The 22816-nt window shown below is 35.8% G+C and overlaps 1 protein-coding gene across 16 annotated transcripts in view; it reads right to left on the reverse strand.

Moving 5' to 3' along the window:
* SLC38A6 (solute carrier family 38 member 6) overlaps window positions 1-22816 on the reverse strand; it is a 70044-nt gene that overhangs the window by 29280 nt on the left and 17948 nt on the right. For 8 of the 16 annotated variants that reach the window (XR_015134232.1, XR_015134231.1, XR_015134234.1 and 5 more), the window contains 3 exons: window positions 20618-20670; window positions 16284-16323; window positions 3027-3105 (listed from right to left, as the gene is read on the reverse strand). Coding sequence is in view for 8 of the 16 variants with exons in the window: in XM_086320387.1 (XP_086176513.1) it covers window positions 3027-3105; window positions 16284-16323; window positions 20618-20670 (172 nt within the window). In the remaining 8 variants the exon portion in view is untranslated. The remainder of the gene's footprint in view (window positions 1-3026; window positions 3106-16283; window positions 16324-20617; window positions 20671-22816) is intronic. The other 8 variants (XM_086320400.1, XM_086320399.1, XM_086320398.1 and 5 more) reach the window with 3 other exon arrangements.

Raw genomic sequence — 22816 nt, forward strand, 5'->3', positions numbered from 1 at the left:
AAATTTTTCCTAAGTAGGGGAAGAAAAGAGTTATCTAACAGAACCCCTGTTTCCTACTGTGATCTAAATATATATTCTCTTCAAGCCAAAAGATTTAGAGTAAAAAGTTTTACACTTCCTAGAAAACTCGTGTGATCTGTGGACTAATCCTATATGATAAAATTGTTCCAAGTATGAAATATATGGTATAGATCCCTAGCTGCATTGCAAATGCTTTGGCATGCAGATTTTTCCCCATATTTTAATGAAAACCAGATTTATTTATAAGTTGCTTTAATTTCATTCTTGAACGGAATGGAACAAGAGTATCATATGTTCTGAATTAGGATCTTACTCACATCCCATATCAATTATGTAACTCAAATGCAAGACAACTTAATTGTGTCAATCATATTCTGCTGACAAGATCATTAAATGTTAACATAGAGCTTCCAAGTTATAACAGCCATAGATTTTTTTAAATGTTACTCTATGAAAAATATAGATGCCTCATAAAAGTTTGGTATAAGTATTAAATAGCTTCTGACTTCTAATAATAATTTTTGAAATTAGAATATTATAAAAGTAGTTTCTTTTTGATAACATCTTTATAAAGGTTTATTTTTCACAAAGGTACATCAAATCTCACATATAACACAGAACATAAGCACAACTGAAAATTCTTAACTGCAATTTATTGTAACTCAAAACCTAAAAGTACACCAATATTATATTGATCTCACAGAAGAAATACTGCTCTGTAACTCTACCTGGAAATAAACTGTGCTAGGTAGTCAAATCAATTACCATAACATTTATTTCTTAATTATTTCATAGTATTAAACTTTTTTCATAGTATTAAAATTTAAAGACATGATTTATCTGCATTCTAACCAATTAATATAATTAGTCACTTTCTAATGCTTTTCAAAACTTTGAAATCCAAAATAAGTGAATATATATTACATTTAAAACAAGATGAGCAATTTTAAAACATCGTTAACAGATGTTGCAAACTGTTCACAGTATTTTGAAGTATATACAGCTTTAAAAATTCATTTCTGATGCAAAAATAACTGATCAATTTTCTTCTAATATGAATAAGATGGGAGTTACTTTTTATTTCCTTCTTTAAACAAATTAGAGAAAATAAGAAAATGACAACTAACTTAAAATGACACTATGGTAAAAGTATCACTTTTAAAGAAAGAAGACCTAAGTTTTAATAGCAATTCTGTCACATACTACCTTAATTATTTCCAAAACTTTATATGTATTTTTGTCCCTCTTCTTTCCGCAAAGACATATGACATAAAAAAAGTAAATAGAAGTAACCAAATTCAGGATCAAGAAAAAGGAGAACACATGTGACAACTATTAAGATTAACACAGTTAATGCAATACATTCAAATTTGACTTTGACCTTTCTGGCAGTTAGAGCAAATAGGGAAAAGCCACCTTTATACAGTCATTATTATTGCAATTTCTTTTTAAAAATTGAGTTGTAACTGACATACAACATTATGGAGTTGCTTGATTTCCCACACTTACATTATGCTATCAGCTTACAAAAGCATGTATATGTATCATATCTTACTCGGTCATCCCAACAACTTTGTGAAGAAGGCAATACCAGTACCACCATTACACCAGATAAAGAAACCTCAGGCTCAAAATTAAGTTATACGGCCAAAGAAGTTAAATTAATTTCCTGAGATTACTGAATATGAAATGAATAGAACACATGTTTCCTTACTCTTAGCCTAACATTCTTCATTTTACCTCTTACTGCCTTGAGTTTCTTAGCACTAAGTTATAATGGAAATTTATGGCATAGAATTTTTTGAGTAATAGAAGTTGTCCTCATTATTTTTTACAGCACATGTAAAAGCAAATTTTACATAGGTGTGTCATTTAGCAATTGTTTATCAAAATAAGAGCATAAAACTTAAAACTAGATAAAGCTACAGATAAAACAAGGTAGCTCTAAGTATCAAATGTGACAATGAATATGGAAACTTTGTCAACTGTAAAGTACTACACAAAAGCACATCTTCCAATGATGAAAAATCGGTAAGGACTTCTCCTTACCTTTTTATCAATCACAGTTCCTATTCAGACCTAAACTATATCATATTTTTCTTATAAATATGTATTTGTAGTTGTCTAAGTAGAATTCTTTCATGGAAGCCAACTTGTAAAAGCTAAAACTCAATTTTGAAAACTTGCCCTGCAATCCAGAAGAAGTTGGAACAAAATATTGGAGCAAAACAACCAAATATTTAAATCAAAAAGTCTGATGGGTTTTGGTGTTGTGATTTAGAAATTATATGAATTAATTTGATGACAATTAAAAGGATTCATTTAGCCCTTTCAAGTTTGTTTTTCTCAAAATTTCATGTTATATATAGTAAGAGGAAAAGTATAATTAATTTGGACTTTTTCCTCATAAAAAAAGATGAATTAATAGTCTTTAGAACCCAGTGTTTTTATAAAAAAAAAAAAAAGGGCAGTATAACATGGTTTAGTATTATATATAATATTGTTAAAAACAGGAAATGAAACAATTTTTTTCCAATAATGCTTTATAACAGGATTTTACATAAGTCTGCTGTAACTTTATCACTCTGATTTCTCTTTATCACTGTGGTTTGCTGAAAAGTGACAGCAGGATTATCTGCTCCCTCCTTTAAGACCTTTACCGTCAGTGCTTTCAGCCTCCCTGCTCCTCCAGCCAACATTTCATATCCAGAAATTTCTCCTCCACTCTTCTCTAAAAGCTGGCTCATACTTGTCCTGCTCTTTCGTACCCCCATGGAAAGCAGGGATTGCCATTGGCCTGTCAGAGGGTTCACAGACCATTGTTCTGAACATAATGGTTACCACCAGCGGTCTGCAGGGGTTCCTTCTCTAGGACCACTGTCTCCACATAACTTTGTAAGTGTCTTGAGGGCAGGAACTACATTTACCTTATTTCCCACAAGGGCTTAATAGATATTTATTGAATTAATAAATAAATGAATACAATGTGAAATACTTTTTCTTACCCACTGTAGTCTCCAGATAAAAATTCTGATATAGTAGCAGGAAGTTCTGTTTTAATGATTAAAAGATAAGATGACATAGCTGCAGACAGAATAAAAAGAGTTCCTATTAGAATCCTATAACTTTTAACCATTTACAGAATAATCTTATTTAGAAACACGGATACCGATTTGGGATATGACAGCATGTGGAAGATTAATTCATACTGCACTGTCCTCAAAGAAAGATACATACCAGGAACGGAGATAAATAAAGACAAATAATTAATATTCTTTGTAGAGAAGAATAATTGGTAAGCTCATTAGGTATCTTTTGTTTACATTTCAAGTTCAAGGCAAAAGATTTAGGTAAGAGAAAGGTTCTTGATTACAACCCACTTAGAAACAAAATTTTGCTTGTGTGTGTGCATGTGTACATGTGTGCTCAGTCATATCTGACTCTTTGGGACCCCATGGACTTTGTAGCCCACCAAACTCTTCTGTCCATGGAAACTTTCCAGGCAAGAATACTGGAGTGGGTTGTTATTTCCTAGTCCAGGGGATCTTCCCGTGAAGCTAGACAAAAACTCTTAATGCTATCTCCCAGTACAAGGCATTAGAGTTTAGTTTAGCAACAACTGATAGAGAAATAAGAGATAAATAAGTATAGCTAATAAATCTGATTATTTGTTTTTATTAGAGAGAGACCTCCCCCCAGTAGTCTCACTTCTCCTCTTTCTCTGCTACTGTCCTTCCACACACACTGTGGACTCATGCTATTATAAAACAAAAGCAAAATGCAAAATGAGTTACATTTTAAATTGCTCTCCAAAACAGATTAGAAAAGATCCAATTGAAATTATTAAGCACATTAAAGGGACAAAACTTACAATTATTATTCTGTTTTATTAACAGGGCTCCTTTATATTATGTAAACAAAACCCAAAGTTAGCATTACTTCTCACACTCTATCAGACAGGATCCAAGAAATAACCTGCTTTTACAGCATTTTAATAATGATCCTATTTCTGGTGTAGCTATTAAAAAACAAAAAACCTCACATCTTATAAACCTTCCATCCCACACTGGGAAATGTTTTCATATGGTTACAGAATAGAGAACTCATTTATATGTAAATACTTGAGCTTAAACTTAAATGCTTAAGTAACTACAGAAACCCAGATGATTTGGAGTCAGTTTAACAGAGTAATAATCTCTGTTTCCCCTAGAGATTAAGTATATATTTAAAAAGAGCCAACAAGTATATGTCCATGAAGAATAGAGAGCACTCTGTGTGCATGTTAATTTTATTACTTATTTATATTTCAGGAAACATTTCACTTTCTCCTTGGACCTACAAAAACCAAGAACATAAATGAATGCCAAGTCTGAATGGCAAAAATCTGAGGAAAAACTGATTGAAAAGCTCCAAGAGTTTTAAAAAAAGAATGTATGTTTTTCAACCAACAAATTTAAAAGTAGCTGAGCTTCACAATTAGTACAGTGCTGCGTGACTGCTCAACCCTGGGGGAAAAAGGTTATATACTAGTTTGTGTATACGTTTATATGAAGATAGGCAATGCTTACACATATAAACACATACACTCTTTCTCATTTTTTAAAAAAAATAAAACAACATGTACCTATGGCAAAGTAAAATTTAGAACACTTAATGGTCACTTCTCTTCAGTGAAAATACACATATTCACACTTTCCAGTTTATGACTATTTCTTTTTTTCCCAGCGGAAGTACAGCTGTTGAAATAAAGTCTTTTAGTCAGCAGAAGTACAGCACGTTTCTTCAAATGCTTTGTTAGTTATGGGACATCACAATTAATTGTATGTGGAAAGATATTCTAAGTCATTCATATTCTCATATGGAAAAATGCTACCAGTTTGGTACAGAACGGAAGGAAGGTTTAGATTAACCTTCTCCACTCAAGAATTTGGGGGTCTTTGTTTGTAATACTTTATCTATTCCAAAGAATCATACACATATGGTGTGATGATGAAAATCATGAACTGAATTTTCTGAAACTGGCCTAGGGCTACTTAAATATATCTTGCAAGGAAAAAAAAAAAAGACAAAAGTACCTTTAAAACAAGGAATGCAGACTTCCTACACAATGTAATTTATTATCTGTCCATCAGTCTTTCTTGCTTGGATTAATCCAATACCACATGCTTTACTAAGGTTTCAGACATTCATCTCTTTCAGTAATTTTCTATTATTTCTTTTAGATCTTTAGTTGTAAAAAGCTGCAATGAATATGAGATCCTATTTCTTCCTAATATACAATCTGTCATTCTTCCCAGAATTTCTATTAGCCCCTGGCTAATCATTTGATCACATTTATCCTCTGTTGTAGCCTTAACTCTTTCATTTTCAAACGAGAGTCCTATTTCATTAGATTCCAGTCTGGAGAATCATGTATATTTCAAGAAATATGAACTCATAAAACATATGTTTCTCTCTCAAAAAGAGTCTCAGCATACAAGATATAAATATAACAAAACATGTAAAATATTGCTCCTTTCTTAGAGAATGCGGGTGTTTGTTTTAAGAGCTACAAAACCACTCATGTAGGGGGGAAACTCTACTGACGAAACAAAGAAAGATACCACTCTTTCTACTGTATATATTATTTTTCCCTAACCACAAGTAAACTTTCATGCAAGGATTGGCACCTTAACATATTATAAATATACGTTAAGTTACGAATACATCTTAATTAGATTTACATAAAAAGAATAATCAGCTCAATAAAATAAAGTGGAAAAGCTTCAAAAATATAAAATCAATAGGAATGCTTATGTATCCATTGTTTTTTCCAGTGGCTTCCCTGATAGCTCAGTTGGTAAAGAATCCGCCTGCAATGCTCCAAAAGTTGCCTGTCATACCTTTCATCTCATGTGTTCTATTAATAGCATAAGGAAGTGTTTAAGGACTTATCTTACAGGCAGGTCATAAGCAAGAATTTGTAAATGATTTTTGCTGACATAGATACACAGCATGGACTCCTAATACGACACACACCATGTTGTCCTCTAAATAATAGCTGGAGCGGGGTCATCCACAAAAGCCATGGTTGTAGTTAAGTGGTTCTGGCCTCCATACCACCAAAGCCAGAATTAGGGCTAGAAGACATACGTTAGTGACAGGTATTCAGCCATTATAAATCATTTAGTTTCACCACATTAACTAAATAGCTATTCTTTTCTCCCTCATTTTAAACCTAACTAATAGAACTCATTTAATAGAAACTGCCCTAGGAAGGAAATAAAAAATCTGTCAACTTAATCAAAACACAGGAGTTGAAAGTATTTTATACAAACCATGAGGAGAAGCAACTGTACATTAAGAAAAGACTAAAATAGGGTAAAATTTGATTAGGTAATAGCAAGTGGAAAGGTATTAATATTGTTTGATCTAATCATAAAGAGAAACACATGAGTTGGGAGCATAGAGGCTGAGGGGAGAGATGTAAAAAACACAAAAGGGGAAGTGGTTCGGAAGAGGAGAATTAACAAGAAGAGCAACATTGGGGCGGGGGCTTAGGATGCCTATTCCAAGTGATTTACAGGTTACTTTCTCCTTTACATTTATTTCTTCACCACAAACCTATGAGGCAGATATTCTTTATTTCACAAATGAGGAAATGGAGACTCAGAGAGTTAACTTGCCCAGTGGAAACAGCCCGTCTGGCTTGAGAAATCTACTCTATTAACTGTTACACTATGAGAAAGTGCAGAGAAGAAAAGTGAAGAAGAAATCCACCACAGCAAAGAAAAATAAGAAAGGTCTACCAAAAGGAGCACTCCCCAGAATTATTCTTTTTTCATCACCATTTAAACAATAAATTGTTTCTGAAAGCTGAGTTTCACAGTTGCATTCAAAGAAAACAAAAGAATTTCTGTAACAATAAGAAGCGCTAAAAACACTTAAAATGTTCGTTTCACTTTGACCTGTATTTTCATTTCAGTTTTATAGCTGGTTTGGTAAAGTGATTAGTCAACATGCCTCAGACAAGCTAAAGGATCTCATGATAGGACTCTACTGGATTTACCATGATGATTCTATTTTATCTACAGCTATTATTGTAGTTCAGAAGAGAAAGTTTCCTATTCTTACATATCTGAGATATTAACACTACCCTGCAATTGAAAAAAATATATAACAAAAATCAATCCCTCTTCCCACAAATCCTTGTTCTCTCATAGGCTACTCTTCCCAGCACTCCTCAAAAAAAGCAAAAGAGAAGACAAATTGGAGTTTGGAGACTTCAACTGGAGTTTGGACCTAAGAAACCATAAGTTTACAAAAATAATTATCCTTTTTGTTAAACATTTAAAATACATGTATGAAGGTTTAGATTGCACAGCTCTATTTTTAAGACAGAATTCGGTTTTTCAGCACTTGGGAAAAGTTCAGCAACTTCTTCAAGGATTAGTCAGCCAGTTCTACACAGATGAACTGCGGGAGGAAATAACAAGTTTGCCTTTCCTTCTAAAAGAGATTCAATTTTACTTCAAACATGTTTTCAGTCATGGATAGCAACTGGTTTATTCTATTCAGTGTGTCTTATTAACCTGGCATTCCTACTAAATGTCCAAATACCACTGAAAGGCTATTCCCGCTCAACACAGGGTACAACAGAACCTCTCGTTTTTAAAAAGGATTTAAAAAAAAATTTGAAAACAGGGTCATTTTCCTACTTTGTGTACAAATGGAAATAAAAAATATATGGAGGAACTTTTCCCTTCAATAACCCTAGGAAAATATACATATTTGTTTTATCATCTATCAAGATCTTAAACTTGAATAAAAACTGACCAGAATATTTACTGTTCTGAAAACCCTATAATTAAACTTCAATAAAACTTTTTATTAAGAAATCCATTATTTTCAAAAACATTTTAAAAATTACACGTATGGAGAAGGAAATGGCAACCCACTCCAGTGTTCTTGCCTGGAGAATCCCAGGGACGGGGGAGCCTAGTGGGCTTCCATCTATGGGGTCTCACAGAGTCGGACACAACTGAAGCGACTTAGCAGCAGCAGCAGCAGCAGCATTTTGTTCCATCTGTGGCTCCTACTTTGTCTTCCCTATTCTGAGTATGGGCAGTGAGTGTTTCTCTCTTCCTAATAGTAGCCTTGTAACAATTTGTGGCAGTATCTTTGTATCCTTATGAGCTTTGTACCAACTAGATTCTTCATATATACTTGTGATTAACAGGTCAAATTGAAAAGCACAGTATTGTAAGTCTAACTTGAAGAGACAGAACATACATTACAAGTATGTTAGGTAACCTAAATCTCATTGATCCCTTTTTTTCATGTCCTAGTCAGGTAGAGTTGCTTCAGTTACTCTAGCCAGTTTGGGTTAGTAAACTTGTTAATTTAGCTGCTAGCAAGTTCAGAAAATGTATTCTGTATCTGTATCTTAGAAGAACCAAAAGGTTACTTTTCTGTTCTGTCCCCTCTCCTTCACAATTTAAGTTCCTCAAGAGCTGTGATCACTTGATACATTTTATCAGTGTCTTTTTACTACAATAGCCCAGGCTTCAGGAAACATCTTTAGGAATACATAATGCTCCTTGGTCTTTATCAACTTACTGAATGTGTTCTATAATCTGTCATCAGAAAGAACCTATGGATAGGCTTCAGGGGTCTGTAACTAGGTCTCTTAACAGAACCACTGACCTGGATCATCTGTCAGGCTTCATTTTCACCTTTAAAGGCTTTGCTTAAAATGCAAATTTCCTCTCTGACTCCATCAAAAAAATAAATAAATAAAATAAAATGACATGTAACCAGTAAATTTTGTCAAAGGAAGGACTTTTGAGAAAGATTCCCCCTCCAAATTTCCTCTATTTCTCCTACTCTCAGACAGAGCTTTCCAGAATTTCCGGACAATACTATTCAGGCCTCAAAAAAGACTACAGATGAGCTGACCAGCAGATGGCATTGTAACAGCACGCCCAACCCCTGTTTCCCGGGTGACAGTACAAACTAGTACTTCTAAGGCTTCCCTGTCTTACCAAAACAAAATAGCAACAACAAGTTTTTTTTCAGGAATAAAGTAAAGCCAAAAAGTTTATAATTTAATATTACGTCCCAATTTTGAAAAACACTGAGAATTTGGCATTTTTATAATTTATCCCTTTCTGTTTATGAGACTTAGGAACTGTGCAACTTGACCACATAAAAGGGCTCTGAGTTTCTCTTAAAGTTTAGATTCCCAAACTGAGGTGTGGATCAAGGCTGCCAGAGTAGATCTGTGGGTTCTCTGTCAGTCCGGAAAATCTGGGTCATTTTAGGAGGTTTCAGTAAATCTAATATTTAGGGTTCTCCTTTCACAATATGCAGCAGTGATTCAGTCTTTATTCTCTTTTAAAGAACTAAGGAAAAAATATGCTATCAACAGTGGACCTTCATATTTCAGAAGAGCAAAATAAGAATTTAACATACTCCTAGAAGCCACTCTCCTTGCATTTTGAGTTGGGCAAGAGACAAGATCAGAAACACCAATTACCTTCACTTTTACCACGTACTCATCGGAGTTAATAGGACTTTCTCTTAGCTTAAGTAAAGATGATTTGAGTTTCCTGCTTGATTTCTAGGATATTTTAGCTAACTGAGTGGTCTATCGCAAACCTAATGCAAATGCAAACACGTATGGCACTAACTACTTCCCTTGGTTTTTAGGAAAGGACTTTCATAATCCAGCAAATTAGAGGAACTATATGGAAACCTGTACTTATTTGCTATTACAGTTCTTAATCCTTTTGCTTACAGTCCACTAAACTCAAGCCCTCAGCCAGAGTTCTCTTCCCTATAACAGCATTAAATATTAAAACTTCCAGATGCTTCTTTTCTGACTTTGTGTCTAAGCAACGACTCTCAGCAAATGTCCCTCTGGTGCCTGAGGCACTAAGCAGCTGGGGGCTCTCTCTGGCTCTGGTCTGTTTTGGGACCCCAATTCATCAGTGTTGGGAATCTATCAGGAATTGCTTCTAAGAAGTATTTTACCATGTGGTTCTCCATTTTCTAAAGGTAACAGTTTCCATAATCCTAAGAATAAGAGTACTAAATTTAATGAGTCATATTTTTTTTTCTATGATAAAGTTCACAGATTTTTCAAAGACAGTAGACTTTTCCAGTCTATTTGTTAGACCACACTAGTTCCCTGTGACTAATACTTGGTATGTGACTGATATTGGGGAAAAAAAGATTTTCTGTGAAGTTCTGACAGTAGATTCTTCCCTAAAGAAACCATATGCTCACTTATGCATTCTGTGTGGTCTTCTCTTCCCAGTTGATCTTCCTTTTAAAGGAGTTCCAAGCCAGGTTGCTGGCTTTTCCTTCTCTTCCTCCTTCTCTTATTCCTTACTTTCTTCCTATAATAAATAAGACTTCAGCTCAGTTCAGTTCAGTCACCCAGTCGTGTCCGACTCTTTGCGACCCCATGAATTGCAGAACACCAGGCCTCCTTGTCCATCACCAACTCCCGGAGTTCACTCAGACTCATGTCCATTGAGTCAGTGACGCCATCCAGCCATCCCATCCTCTGTCGTCCCCTTCTCCTCCTGCCCCCAATCCCTCCATCAAGTCTTTTCCAATGAGTCAACTCTTCACATCAGGTGGCCAAAGTATTGGAGTTTCAGCTTTAGCATCAGTCTTTCCAAAGAACACCCAGGACTGATCTCCTTTAGAATGGACTGGTTGGATCTCCTTGCAGTCCAAGGGACTCAAGAGTCTTCTCCAACACCACAGTTCAAAAGCATCAGTTCTTCGGTACTCAGCTTTCTGCACAGTCCAACTCTCACATCCATACGTGACCACTGGAAAAACCATAGCCTTGACTAGATGGACCTTTGTTGGCAAAGTAATGTCTCTGCTTTTGAATATGCTATCTAGGTTGGTCATAACTTTCCTTCCAAGGAGTAAGCATCTTTAAATTTCATGGCTGCAATCACCATCTACAGTGATTTTGGAGCTCAGAAAAATAAAGTCCGACACTGTTTCCACTGTTTCCCCATCTATTTGCCATGAAGTGATGGGACCAGATGGCATGATCTTAGTTTTCTGAATGTTGAGCTTTAAGCCAACTTTTTCACTCTCCTCTTTCACTTTCATCAAGAGGCTTTTTAGTTCCTCTTCACTTTCTGCTATAAGGGTGGTGTCATCTGCGTATCTGAAGTTATTGATATTTCTCCCAGCAATCTTGATTCCAGCTTGTGCTTCTTCCAGCACATAAGACTTACACACAAATAAGACTTACTAAATACCAAGTGCTAGGTACTTAAAAACCTAAATGAATGAACAAGTTACTTATAGACATGGAATACAAAGAAGTAGGGAATAAACTGAGTCTTACTGAAAGATTCATGGAACAAATATTGATTAAGGAAAATTTTGCTTGATCCATGATCATCTTGCTTCTAAAGGCCCTGTTTCCTTTCTCATAGATTCATCAGGGACATAGAATCTCAAGAAAACTGAGAAATGTTTAAATGTTACAAAGAATAAAAGAGCCAGAAAGCATTAATCTGAGATATGATTACCTAACGCAAAAGTAGAAGATTTTAAAATACTTTATTTTCTATTTTACATAAATAAGATCTAACTTTCCTCAATATTTTCAACCTTTTATTTTTCATATAATTCTAAACACTATGGACATTCAGTTTCTCTGTATCATTTATATGCTATATAAAATTGTCTCATTAAGACAAAATCTTAGTTTTTTAAATAGAATTTTTTTTGATATTTTAATTTTATTTTATTTTTAAACTTTACAATATTGTATTAGTTCTGGTGCACTGGGACGACCCAGAGGGATGGTATGGGGAGGGAGGAGGGAGGAGGGTTCAGGACGGGGAACACATGTATACCTGTGGCGGATTCATTTCGGTATTTGGCAAAACTAAATAGAATTTTTTTAATTGTCTCATTCATTCAACAAATATTATTTATTGAGTTCCTCTACCAGAAACTAGGTCAAGTTAGGAAAACAAATGAAAACACATAGTTCCTGTCCCCAAGGAGCTTTTAAAATCCTCATCATTTAATCTTTTCATAGCTTTTCAACATTTACTAAATCAGAGCAGAAAAAACAAAGCCTTTAGAAGTAGAAAAAGTGAGATTTGAATCCTGGCTTTATTAAGGGGTAAAGGTAAGCAAGTCACTTATCCCCTCTGAGCACTGATCTCATCCTCTGTAAAATGAGGATAATATCATCCACCCTGAAGTGTTGCTGTTAAGTATAAAGTGTCAAGTATAGGCCTGGCCTAAAGATAATTTATTATATTATTTCTCGTTTCTAAACAATCACTGAAAAACTCTGACCACTTATACGAATAATGAATATCCCATCTTTCCAAAAATGCTATCTGAACTACATTACATATGCAGGTAGGCATGCAAGATATGCAAACATTTAATCTGATTCTATACACTTCGTATCATCTTATAAATATCTAATGTATCTCCAATTAATAAAAAGTCAAAATCCATTTGGAAGAAATAACATCAAATAAGTTATATGTACAACATTAAAGAGCCTCCCAAATAAATATGCCGTTTCTTCTCAAGCATACATGGCTTAGTAACTGCTAAGGGCTTCCACAGACCCAACTTAGGTTAATCAAGAAACTACTTAAGGCTGGAGTTCCTAGACTTTAACCTCAGAGGCTCAGCAGCTTCCCTAAAGGGTAGTTCTAAGAACTGAGACTCCCCTTTCTGAAAAAGAACAGCATCCATGAAAGTTTTTACAGCAATAGTGGCTGACTTGTTAAAAATACCTAAGAAAAGAGCAAATCATCTTTTGAACCAAGTATAACCCTTCCATGAAACTTTCCTGTAATAAATAGGCACCCGACTTCCAACCCAGTGTTCTGTTCACAACAGCAAGCTTCCATTTCTATTCTAATAAAGGAATGGTTTATGCATGCTAAGACAAAAGAAAAATAGCTTTGAAAATATGTTTCAGGTATTACTTAGTAGGCTCTCAATAAATAAAATTTTAGAAAATGTGAAGAAAATCACAAGGGTATTATTCTAAAAACTAAACAAGCATTACCAGCTTTTCTGAATTGGAGGAACATTAAAAATTTTTGTGACTGCTTTTAAGTGACTTAAAAAAAAAGTTTCTAAAACAAAGCAAGCAAATCAACAAACTTAGAGCTGAAAGAACTGATGATTTATCTGCCACCAAATGTCAGAATCCAATCCCACTCCCAATCTAATCCCAAAGAAAGGCAATGCCAAAGAATGTTCAAACTACCGCACAATTGCACTCATCTCACATGCTAGCTAAGTAATGCTCAAAATCCTCCAAGCCAGGCTTCAGCAATACATGAACCGTGAACTTTCAGATGTTCAAGCTGGATTTAGAAAAGGCAGAAGAACCAGAGATCAAATTGCCAACATCTGTTGGATCATCGAAAAAGCAAGAGTTACAGAAAAATATCTACTTCTGCTTTATTGACTATGCCAAAGCCTTTAACTGTGTGGATCACAACAAAATGTGGAAAAGTCTTAAAGAGATGGGAATACCAGACCACCTGACCTGCCTCCTGAGAAGGAACAGTTAGAAATGGACATGGAACAACAGACTGGTTCCAAATCAGGAAAGGAGAACCTCAAGGCTGTATGTTGTCACCCTGTTTATTTAACTTCTATACAGAGTACATTATGCAAAATGCCGGGCTGGCTTAAGCACAAGCTGAAATCAAGATTGCCAGGAGAAATATCAATAACCTCAGATATGCAGATGACACCACCCTTATGGCAGAAGGTGAAGAAGAACTAAAAAGCCTCTTGATGAAAGTGAAGAGGAGAGTGAAAAAGTTGGCTTAAAACTCAAGTCAGAAAACTAGGATCATGGCATCCGGTCCCATCACTTCATGGCAAATAGATGGGGAAACAATGGAAACAGCAAGAGATTTTATTTTGCGGGGCTCCAAAATCACTGCAGATGGTGATTGCAGCCATGAAATTAAAAGACACTTGCTCCTCGGAAGACAAGCTATGACAAACCTGCTGCTGCTGCTGCTAAGTCCCATCAGGCGTGTCTGACTCTGTGCGACCCCATAGACAGCAGCCCACCAGGCTCCCCTGTCCCTGGGATTCTCCAGGCAAGAACACTGAAGTGGGTTGCCATTTCCTTCTCCAATGCATGACATTGAAAAGTGAAAGTGAAGTCGCTCAGTCGTGTCCGACTCTTAGCGACCCCATGGACTGCAGCCTACCAGGCTCCTCCATCCATGGGATTTTCCAGGCAAGAGTACTGGAGTGGGGTGCCATTGCCTTCTCTGATGACCAACCTAGACAGCATATTAAAAAGCAGAGACATTACTTTACCAACAAAGGTCCATCTAGTCAAAGCTATGGCTTTTCCAGTAGTCATGTATGGATGTGAGAGTTGGACTATAAAGAAAGCTGAACACTGAAGAATTGATGCTTTTGAACTGTGGTGTTGGAGAAGACTCTTGGACTGCAAGGAGATCCAACCAGTCAATCCTAAAAGAAATCAGTCTTGAATATTCATTGTAAGGACTGATGCTGAAGCTGAAACTCCAATACTTTGACCACCTGATGTGAAGAACTGACTCACTGGAAAAGAGCTGGATGCTGGGAAAGATTGAAGGTGGGAGGAGAAGGGGACAACAGAGGATGAGATGGTTGGATGGCATCACCGACATGAAGGACATGAGTTTGAGTAGGCTCCAGTGTAGGCAAGCCTGGTGTGCTGCAGTCCATGGGGTCACAAAGAATCAGACACAACTGAGTGACTAAACTGAATTGAAATGCAGAAATTCTTTCTAGAACATTCTGACAACTGACCAACCACCTCTGTTTGAATTTTTTCAGGAATATCAGAGCTTTTTCAAAGGAGTGTAGGACATCTCCCATTATCACAAAGCTTAGTATTTCAAATGAAACCAAACCAGCATTACTGTAGATTTCTACCCATTAGAGCCAGTTCTGCCCTTCAGAATAATACTAAATTACTGTAATATCTTTCCATGTTTCACGTTCAGCTTTTCAAATATTTAAAGCTAATGATCAGTCTAGAAGTCCCCTTTGGTCTTCTTGATAAATACAGCTAGAATATTACAAAGTACTTGCAAATAGCACATACAAATTATATTCAGCTAATATTTAGTTGAAAAAAAGGTTTATCAAGTCCCAAATATTGTGCTAGGTTTCGGGAATACAAAAAAAAAAAAAAAATGAGACTAATACTTGACTTGGAGGAGCTGATAATAATAGTGGGGGAAGAATGCATATACAGAGGTAACTTCGACCTAACAGCAAGTGCTAAAAGAGTCAGGAACAATAACAGTTGCATACCAGCTCAGAGGACAAGGAAGTGATCTGGGTGAAGGATACTGAGAATACAGCAGCAGGCATTTGCCATAGCCACAAATTCAGATCGAAATTCCTGAGTTGAAAATTCTACATAAAATACAAACTGTGATTGATGGTTCTTAGTAATCATATTAACTCTGTGTATTTAACTTTACATTAAAAACATTTATTTAGCACTCAAGTAAATGGTAAAAGAAAATTAAGACATTGTTCAGCATGGTAACTTCTTTACAACATATACAAATATGATTCCCATAGGATTTTGGATTTAAATGTTTAATACATTTAGTCAACAATGATCAGTAATTAACTTAACAGTACTTTTTGTTTCTGTAGTTCTTGATACCAGATCATTTTTTTTTAAATGGGAAAATAGGGAATTCCAAAAAATGTGAGAATACTTATTTGTCTCAAGCATATTTATTTTGTACACCACATGGTCATTTTCGATTTCGTGCTTACAAAAGGAGATTGCCTTTCTACACATGACTGTTCACAGCCATGGAACATCCCTCCTTCTAAAGCAGTATACATCACAGCAGGTGATCAGGACAAAAATAGAGGGGAACTACCCCAGAATCACCTGGAAAGTTTTTCCAAGCTGTACTTCACCACTACCACAACTACAGAAAACCAGCGCTTCAGAGGTGTGCTACAGACCTAATAACAAGATTGAAAGCAAGGGTTTGGCTGCAGCTGAATTTAGAAGCTATTGTCCTACAAGGGCTGCTAAAAAGGATCTTTTAAAAAAGAAAGACTAATAGGTCAACACACAGGGCTTCTGAGATACCTATGTCTATAGAGGTTTAGGTTCCCTGCTGGACCCGTAGCAAGCAAGAAACCAAAGGAGGACATCGTTTCCACCACGTCTAGGCATAAGCTGTGCACTTGCAATTGCTTACCTCCAATGTTCTGAATTATTATGGTGCTCGCCACCATCACCTATAAAAGAACAAATGTATTCAGAAGATGAAAGGGGAAACAATATAAAAGGATTGGTATTTTATTAAAATTCAATAACTATTACTTGAAAACAGATGCAGAAATTGAGTGAAGAGAAACTGAAAAGAACACACTCTGCCAGCTATTTGTAATATATAAAACTAATAATCATCACATAAAAAGCCTTTCTTTAATAGTTCCATGGTTACTATAAAGCACACTTTTGTAAGTTTCCTTGGCAGCCATTTTTAAAACAGTTAAAAGTGTTAAAAAGCTAGGGAATCAATGGTTATCAAAGTACCAAAGAATTGAAGTTGAATTTATTTGGTCTCATTTTTTTTTAATTTGGTCTTTTTTTTTTTTTTTTTAATTGGTTATATCACATTGCTTTGCTAGGCATACTGAAACAGCTTGAGGTGTGTTGTGCCAATGCTGTATTGTATAAAGGGAAATATAATCTTCAGAGTGTATCAGCTTGGCAAACACCAAGCCTTGAACATGGGAGCCTTGTTGCAGGGATAAATTAATTCTAGAGCAGAAAACTCTAGAGCCCACATATCTGAAAACTGAAGCATTTTAAACTCAGTAACACACAGTGGGCTGAGTATAAGACAATAGGAGGTAGTGAAGACCTTAATACATTGGAGAATTTCTCCTCTTTCAAAATGTGGCAGCTGTTATACAGCTCTGGCCAGTTGCTGACATGTGAGAATGTGAATCCAATGTAGCTAGATCTTCTGATTGTTCAAGGAAAGTCAGAAACGGAATTCTTTCAAAATGTCATAACTCTTAGTTGGCAATCAGCTAAAAATAAAAAAAAGATTTGAGCCAAACAAAATATGCCTGAGCCTTGCTAACTTGTGATCTTTGATGAGATTCCTGGGAAATACAAGACGGCACTTTATCCATTCTTGGTCATCAGATGTACTCAGAAGAAATGATTAAATATTCTGCTTCCACTCAGGCCTTTCAATCACTTAAATCTTGGTGAATCTATACTTCCAATGTATGTCTGGAGCTGACTAGCTATCTAAGATCATTCAGTCGTGCATGGACTGGAAAGAGATCACCCTTCTTCTCCTAGGAATTCCATTTGCCTTCCTGATGTTCAAGCTGGTTTTAGAAAAGGCAGAGGAACCAGAGATCAAATTGCCAACATCCCCTGGATCATGGAAAAAGCAAGAGAGTTCCAAAAAAACATCTATTTCTGCTTTATTGACTATGCCAAAGCCTTTGACTGTGTGGATCACAATAAACTGTGGAAAATTCTGAAAGAGATGGGAATACCAGACCACTTGATCTGCCTCTTGAGAAATTTGAATGCAGGTCAGGAAGCAACAGTTAGAACTGGACATGGAACAATAGACTGGTTCCAAATAGGAAAAGGAGTTCGTCAAGGCTGTATATTGTCACCCTGCTTATTTAACTTATATGCAGAGTACATCATGAGAAATCCTGGACTGGAAGAAACACAAACTGGAATCAAGATTGCCAGGAGAAATATTAATAACTTCAGATATGCAGATGACACCACCCTTATGGTAGAAAGTGAAGAGGAACTCAAAAGCCTCTTGATGAAAGTAAAAGTGGAGAGTGAAAAAGTTGGCTTAAAGCTCAACGTTCAGAAAACGAAGATCATGGCATCCGGTCCCACCACTTCATGGGAAATAGATGGGGAAACAGTGGAAACAGTGTCAGACTTTATTTTTCTGGGCTCCAAAATCACTACAGATGGTGACTGCAGCCATGAAATTAAAAGACGCTTAGATAGCATATTCAAAAGCAGAGACATTACTTTGCCAACAAAGGTTCGTCTAGTCAAGGCTATGGTTTTTCCTGTGGTCATGTATGGATGTGAGAGTTGGACTGTGAAGAAGGCTGAGCACCGAAGAATTGATGCTTTTGAACTGTGGTGTTGGAGAAGACTCTTGAGAGTCCCTTGGACTGCAAGGAGACCCAACCAGCCCATTCTGAAGGACATCAGCCCTGGGATTTCTTTGGAAGGAATGATGCTAAAGCTGAAACTCCAGTACTTTGGCCACCTCATGTGAAGAGTTGACTCCTTGGAAAAGACTCTGATGCTGGGAGGGATTGGGGGCAGGAGGAAAAGGGGACGACAGAAAATGAGATGGCTGGATGGCATCACTGACTCGATGTACGTGAGTCTGAGTGAACTCCGGGAGTTGGTGATGGACAGGGAGGCCTGGCGTGCTGCGATTCATGGGGTCGCAAAGAGTCGGACACGACTGAGCGACTGATCTGATCTGATCCTGGGAACAAACTAAGTCATCAAGACATGGAGGTCTTGGAAAGCAGGGCTAATGATAGAAACATCTGGGAAGATGTCTTTGAAGATATGATAATTATCATTATAATATTCTCCAGAAAAACCTTTACATGCCATCCCATTTAAAAATTAGTTCCAAAATGTCACAGTTATTTGTGAAAAGACTTTTGTGAAATTTCTGTACACCGTCTTTCATATGCAATTAATATCTGTTGTCAGTCACACACGAAATTTGGATTTTTCTATGAATATACTGCAAAAAGCAATAATATCAATGTGTTGATGAGTATTTTCCCATTTTCTGGCTCAGTTGAAGCATTTTTGATCTAGAAAGTCAATATACCTACCCATCTACCTGTCTTTCTCATGCCTGGTGCAGTGCATGGCCACATGGTATTTGCTCAATAAATGTTTGCCAAGCACATAAACCATGTATAGACAATTAAAACAGTTTTCCTAAAAGGTTCAAATCACTTCAAAAATATTTAACTTCAGAATAATGTGACCCTATCATATGTCATATCTATACTCATGTAACATCTGGGAAGAAGGAAATAGGAAAGTTTCAACCCAACTCTGGAAGTTGAGAGAAAATATTAAACAAACAAACAGCTCTTCATTTATAGTATTCTCTGTCTGTGTATCTGCCTACTAAAAACTGTGTGTATATACTAAGATGATAATGCAGCTACTCTAGAGTGTAGGAAAAGGGGACTCTCAATAATCCATGTTCTTCTTGTAGACTCTGCTGCTATCCAAGGAACAAAGGAAATACTAATGTGAAATAACAGTGATGATGCTCAGTCATGTTCATAGATTGTATTAAATTAATTAGTTTTCTTATATAAATAATATTTTCTTCTTCTCCCTTGATTAAACTGGATGCAGGAAATTGATCTTAATTATAACAAACATCCTGATCTTCAAGAAAAATTGTTACCAAGGATGATTAACAAAAATCTTTACCCTCAAAAGTGACATAGTCTCCATTTAGTTCAAATTTCAGGCTATAAGGATCCAAACCATGAGACTATATAACATGATTTAAATATTCTCTTTTGTACTTTAAATACAAAGTTAATTTGAATGCAAATACACATCTCCCGCCCCTCATTACATAGCTGTATCTTTTTCCTCTCAGACTTAATTCTTAAAGGTTAGTTCAGCCGACAACAAAATAGCATCCTTTTAGATTAAAAACAAACAAAAAACACAAACAACAGATTTACAAAATGCAAAGAAAAAGCTCTGTTTGGAATAAACATATAAATGGGTTTTAGAAGTATGATAGCTCTTCAGAAACAAAAATAATTATTAAAACACTAACAATAATATTTAACTCCAGATTATCTGTGGAAGAAGACAGGTAATTAGTTTAACTAAACTAGTTTAGCATGCCTACCACAAATGAATGCCCCATAAATACTGTTGTTATTCCTCTTATTCTGGGGAGGAAAAGTAATAGATTTTGAGTCTGGAGTCCTATGGTTCCATACTGGCTTGAGTAATTATAGACAAATAGGCCCTTTCCCTTCTCTGGGCCTTAATTTCCTCACTTATAAATGAAGGATCATCTTTTAGCACTATTCAGCTCTTAAATGACATGATCTTCTAATTATCAATTTTATAAACATGCTATAAGGTTAATTCCATGCATCTGTCTTGTTCAGTCTTCATGAGAATTCAAATATAATCTAATCAACATTAATCACAAAATGTTAAAACAGGCCATTGTATTGATTTAAAATTATAAGTCACTGCTCCCCTTCATTAGAATAAAAAACACTAAAAAATTTAAGTGTTGAATTATATTTATCAATGCATTTTTAGGAAGGTCATAGAGATTTCTTCTTTCTCTTCCTGCTCCCATCATTCCTTTTCTTCACTTTAGTTTCCTTTTATTCCCTTAATTTCTTCCTCCTATATATACTTGTCTTTTCTAACTGGAAATGGAAGGGAAAAACTGCCTTTCAGGATTTTGAATACAGCAAGGAGAAAAAAAATTACCTTTCCAGGTAATCCAAATGCAAAGAGTCCAAGATCCTCATAAGATGTCACAGCTGTTGAGAGAAATCATAATTGTTATTTTTACACAATTCTGTCTGTGTACCAAGTCTTACATGGAAGAAAGCTATTCCACTGCTACCTACAGCTATTCAATGTGCTGTGTGCTAAGCTTAGTCACTCAGAAATGTTCGACTCTTTGCGACCCCACGGACTGTAGCCCGCCATGGGGATTCTCCAGGGAAGAATACCACGGTAGGTTGCCCTGCCCTCCTCCAGGGGATCTTCCCAACCCAGGGATCGAACCCAGGTGTCCTGTACTGCAAGTGGATTCTTTACCGTCAGAGCCACTAGGGAAGCCCAGCTATTCGACAATCACATTAAATTTAAAGCTGAAGTACTGACTTGGGGGAAAGTTGAAAACTTATGATCCATAAAGACAATGTCCTCTTATAGAGTTTAGCAATTCCTAAGGTTGTCTAACTACCCAGGTTGCAATAATTCAAATAATAATTACTCAAGAACAATCCACTTCTCACTAAACAGTACTCACAGACTACATTGTCCAATATTAATTTTCATTGACAACAGTTTCTAAAAACTGTCTATGTAAATAAATCTTACTAAAGTATAAAAGCTAAATCATACTTTCAGAGACATTCACTTTTACAGGCTACCTAGGATATAATATATTCAGATGGAAACAATACCTTCATCCTGCGATAAGGGAATATATTTTCTTTCTCATCATAGAGTATGAAATTACATTTTCATTCCACATGTTCTAGAAGTGTGATCACAGAAAAGATGAAAATTAAAAGGCTCATAAAAGAACCAAATTTGTCCTTAAATGGGAGTTTCATGTTAAAATTAATGATACCATAGGTAAAAATAAGAGAATTAAAAATGTTTATATAATCCTAAATCAAAGCTATGGTTTTTCCAGTAGTCATGTATGGATGTGAGGTGGACCATCAAGAAGGCTGAGTGCCAAAAATTGATGCTTCCGAATTGCAGTGCTGGAGAAGACTCTAGAGAGTCCCTTGGACTGCAAGGAGATCAAACCAGTGAATCCCAAAGGAAATCAACCCTGAATATTCATTGGAAGGACTGAAGCTGAAGCTCCAATACTTTGGCCACCTGATGCAAAGAGCCAACTAATTGGAAAAGACCCTGATGCTGAGACAGATTGAGGGCAAGAGAAGAAGCGAGTGGCAGAGGATGAGATGATTGGATAGCATCGCTAACTCAATGCACATGAATGTGAGCAAACTCTGTGAGATAGTGACGGACAGGGAAGCCTGGCGCGCTACGGTTAGTTCATGGGGTTGAGGGAGTCAGACACAACTTACTGGCTGAACAACAACAAAGTCTGAGAAGTTCTTAACTTTTCAGTGCTTATGCCAAAAAAAGGCAGGTTAGTAGATACTAAGACTTAATAATAACATCACACATTTCCTATTGAATCAAAGATATGGATCATCATTTCTTAAATCAAGTTTTTAACATATCCTCTCAAGATATACATGGGTTTCTTTAAGCTATCACTATATTAACAAAAAACTGTATACTTTCATCTTTTAGCACTGTTTAGCTCTTAAGTGACATGATCTTCTAATTATCAGTTTTTTAAACATGCTATAAGGTGAACAAAGTTCATCAAGTATGCAAACATAAGCATTTTGAAAACCATATGTGGTCTTTTCATGTTATAACTACAAAGTTAGAAAGAACACAGTGAAATGCTTAAAAAAATAAGTTTTACTTAAGAACAAAAATTTTTTTAACATTTTAAAATTATAATCTATTATCAGGGTTGATCAAAGAATTTAGAACTTTTTGCATGACATACTTATTTTTAATTTTTTATTTAATATTTTAATTTTTTTTAGCTGGGTCATGTGGCATAAAGGATCTTAGCTCCCTGACCAGGGATCAAAGCTGTGCCCCCTGCATTGGGAGCATGGAGTATTAAGCACTGGACCGCAGGGGAAGTCCCAGACACAGCTATTTTTTAAAATGTATTTACACACTGCTCAACAGTGGGCAAGGACAATTTAATTTGGAATTTGGAATATATAATTTAATTACAAGTAGGAACCTTCATGCTTTAACAGGGAAAGATTTCCTAGAATAATTTCCTAGAATAATCCTAGAGGGGCAGACTGTAGACATATTTTAGACATAAAAATTTTTTAAAAA

The sequence above is a fragment of the Bos grunniens genome, chromosome 10 (genome assembly GCF_055505025.1).
Source record: "Bos grunniens cultivar Pamir isolate PY7600 chromosome 10, Bosgru_T2T1.0, whole genome shotgun sequence".
Classification (NCBI taxonomy): Eukaryota; Metazoa; Chordata; class Mammalia; order Artiodactyla; family Bovidae; genus Bos; species Bos grunniens.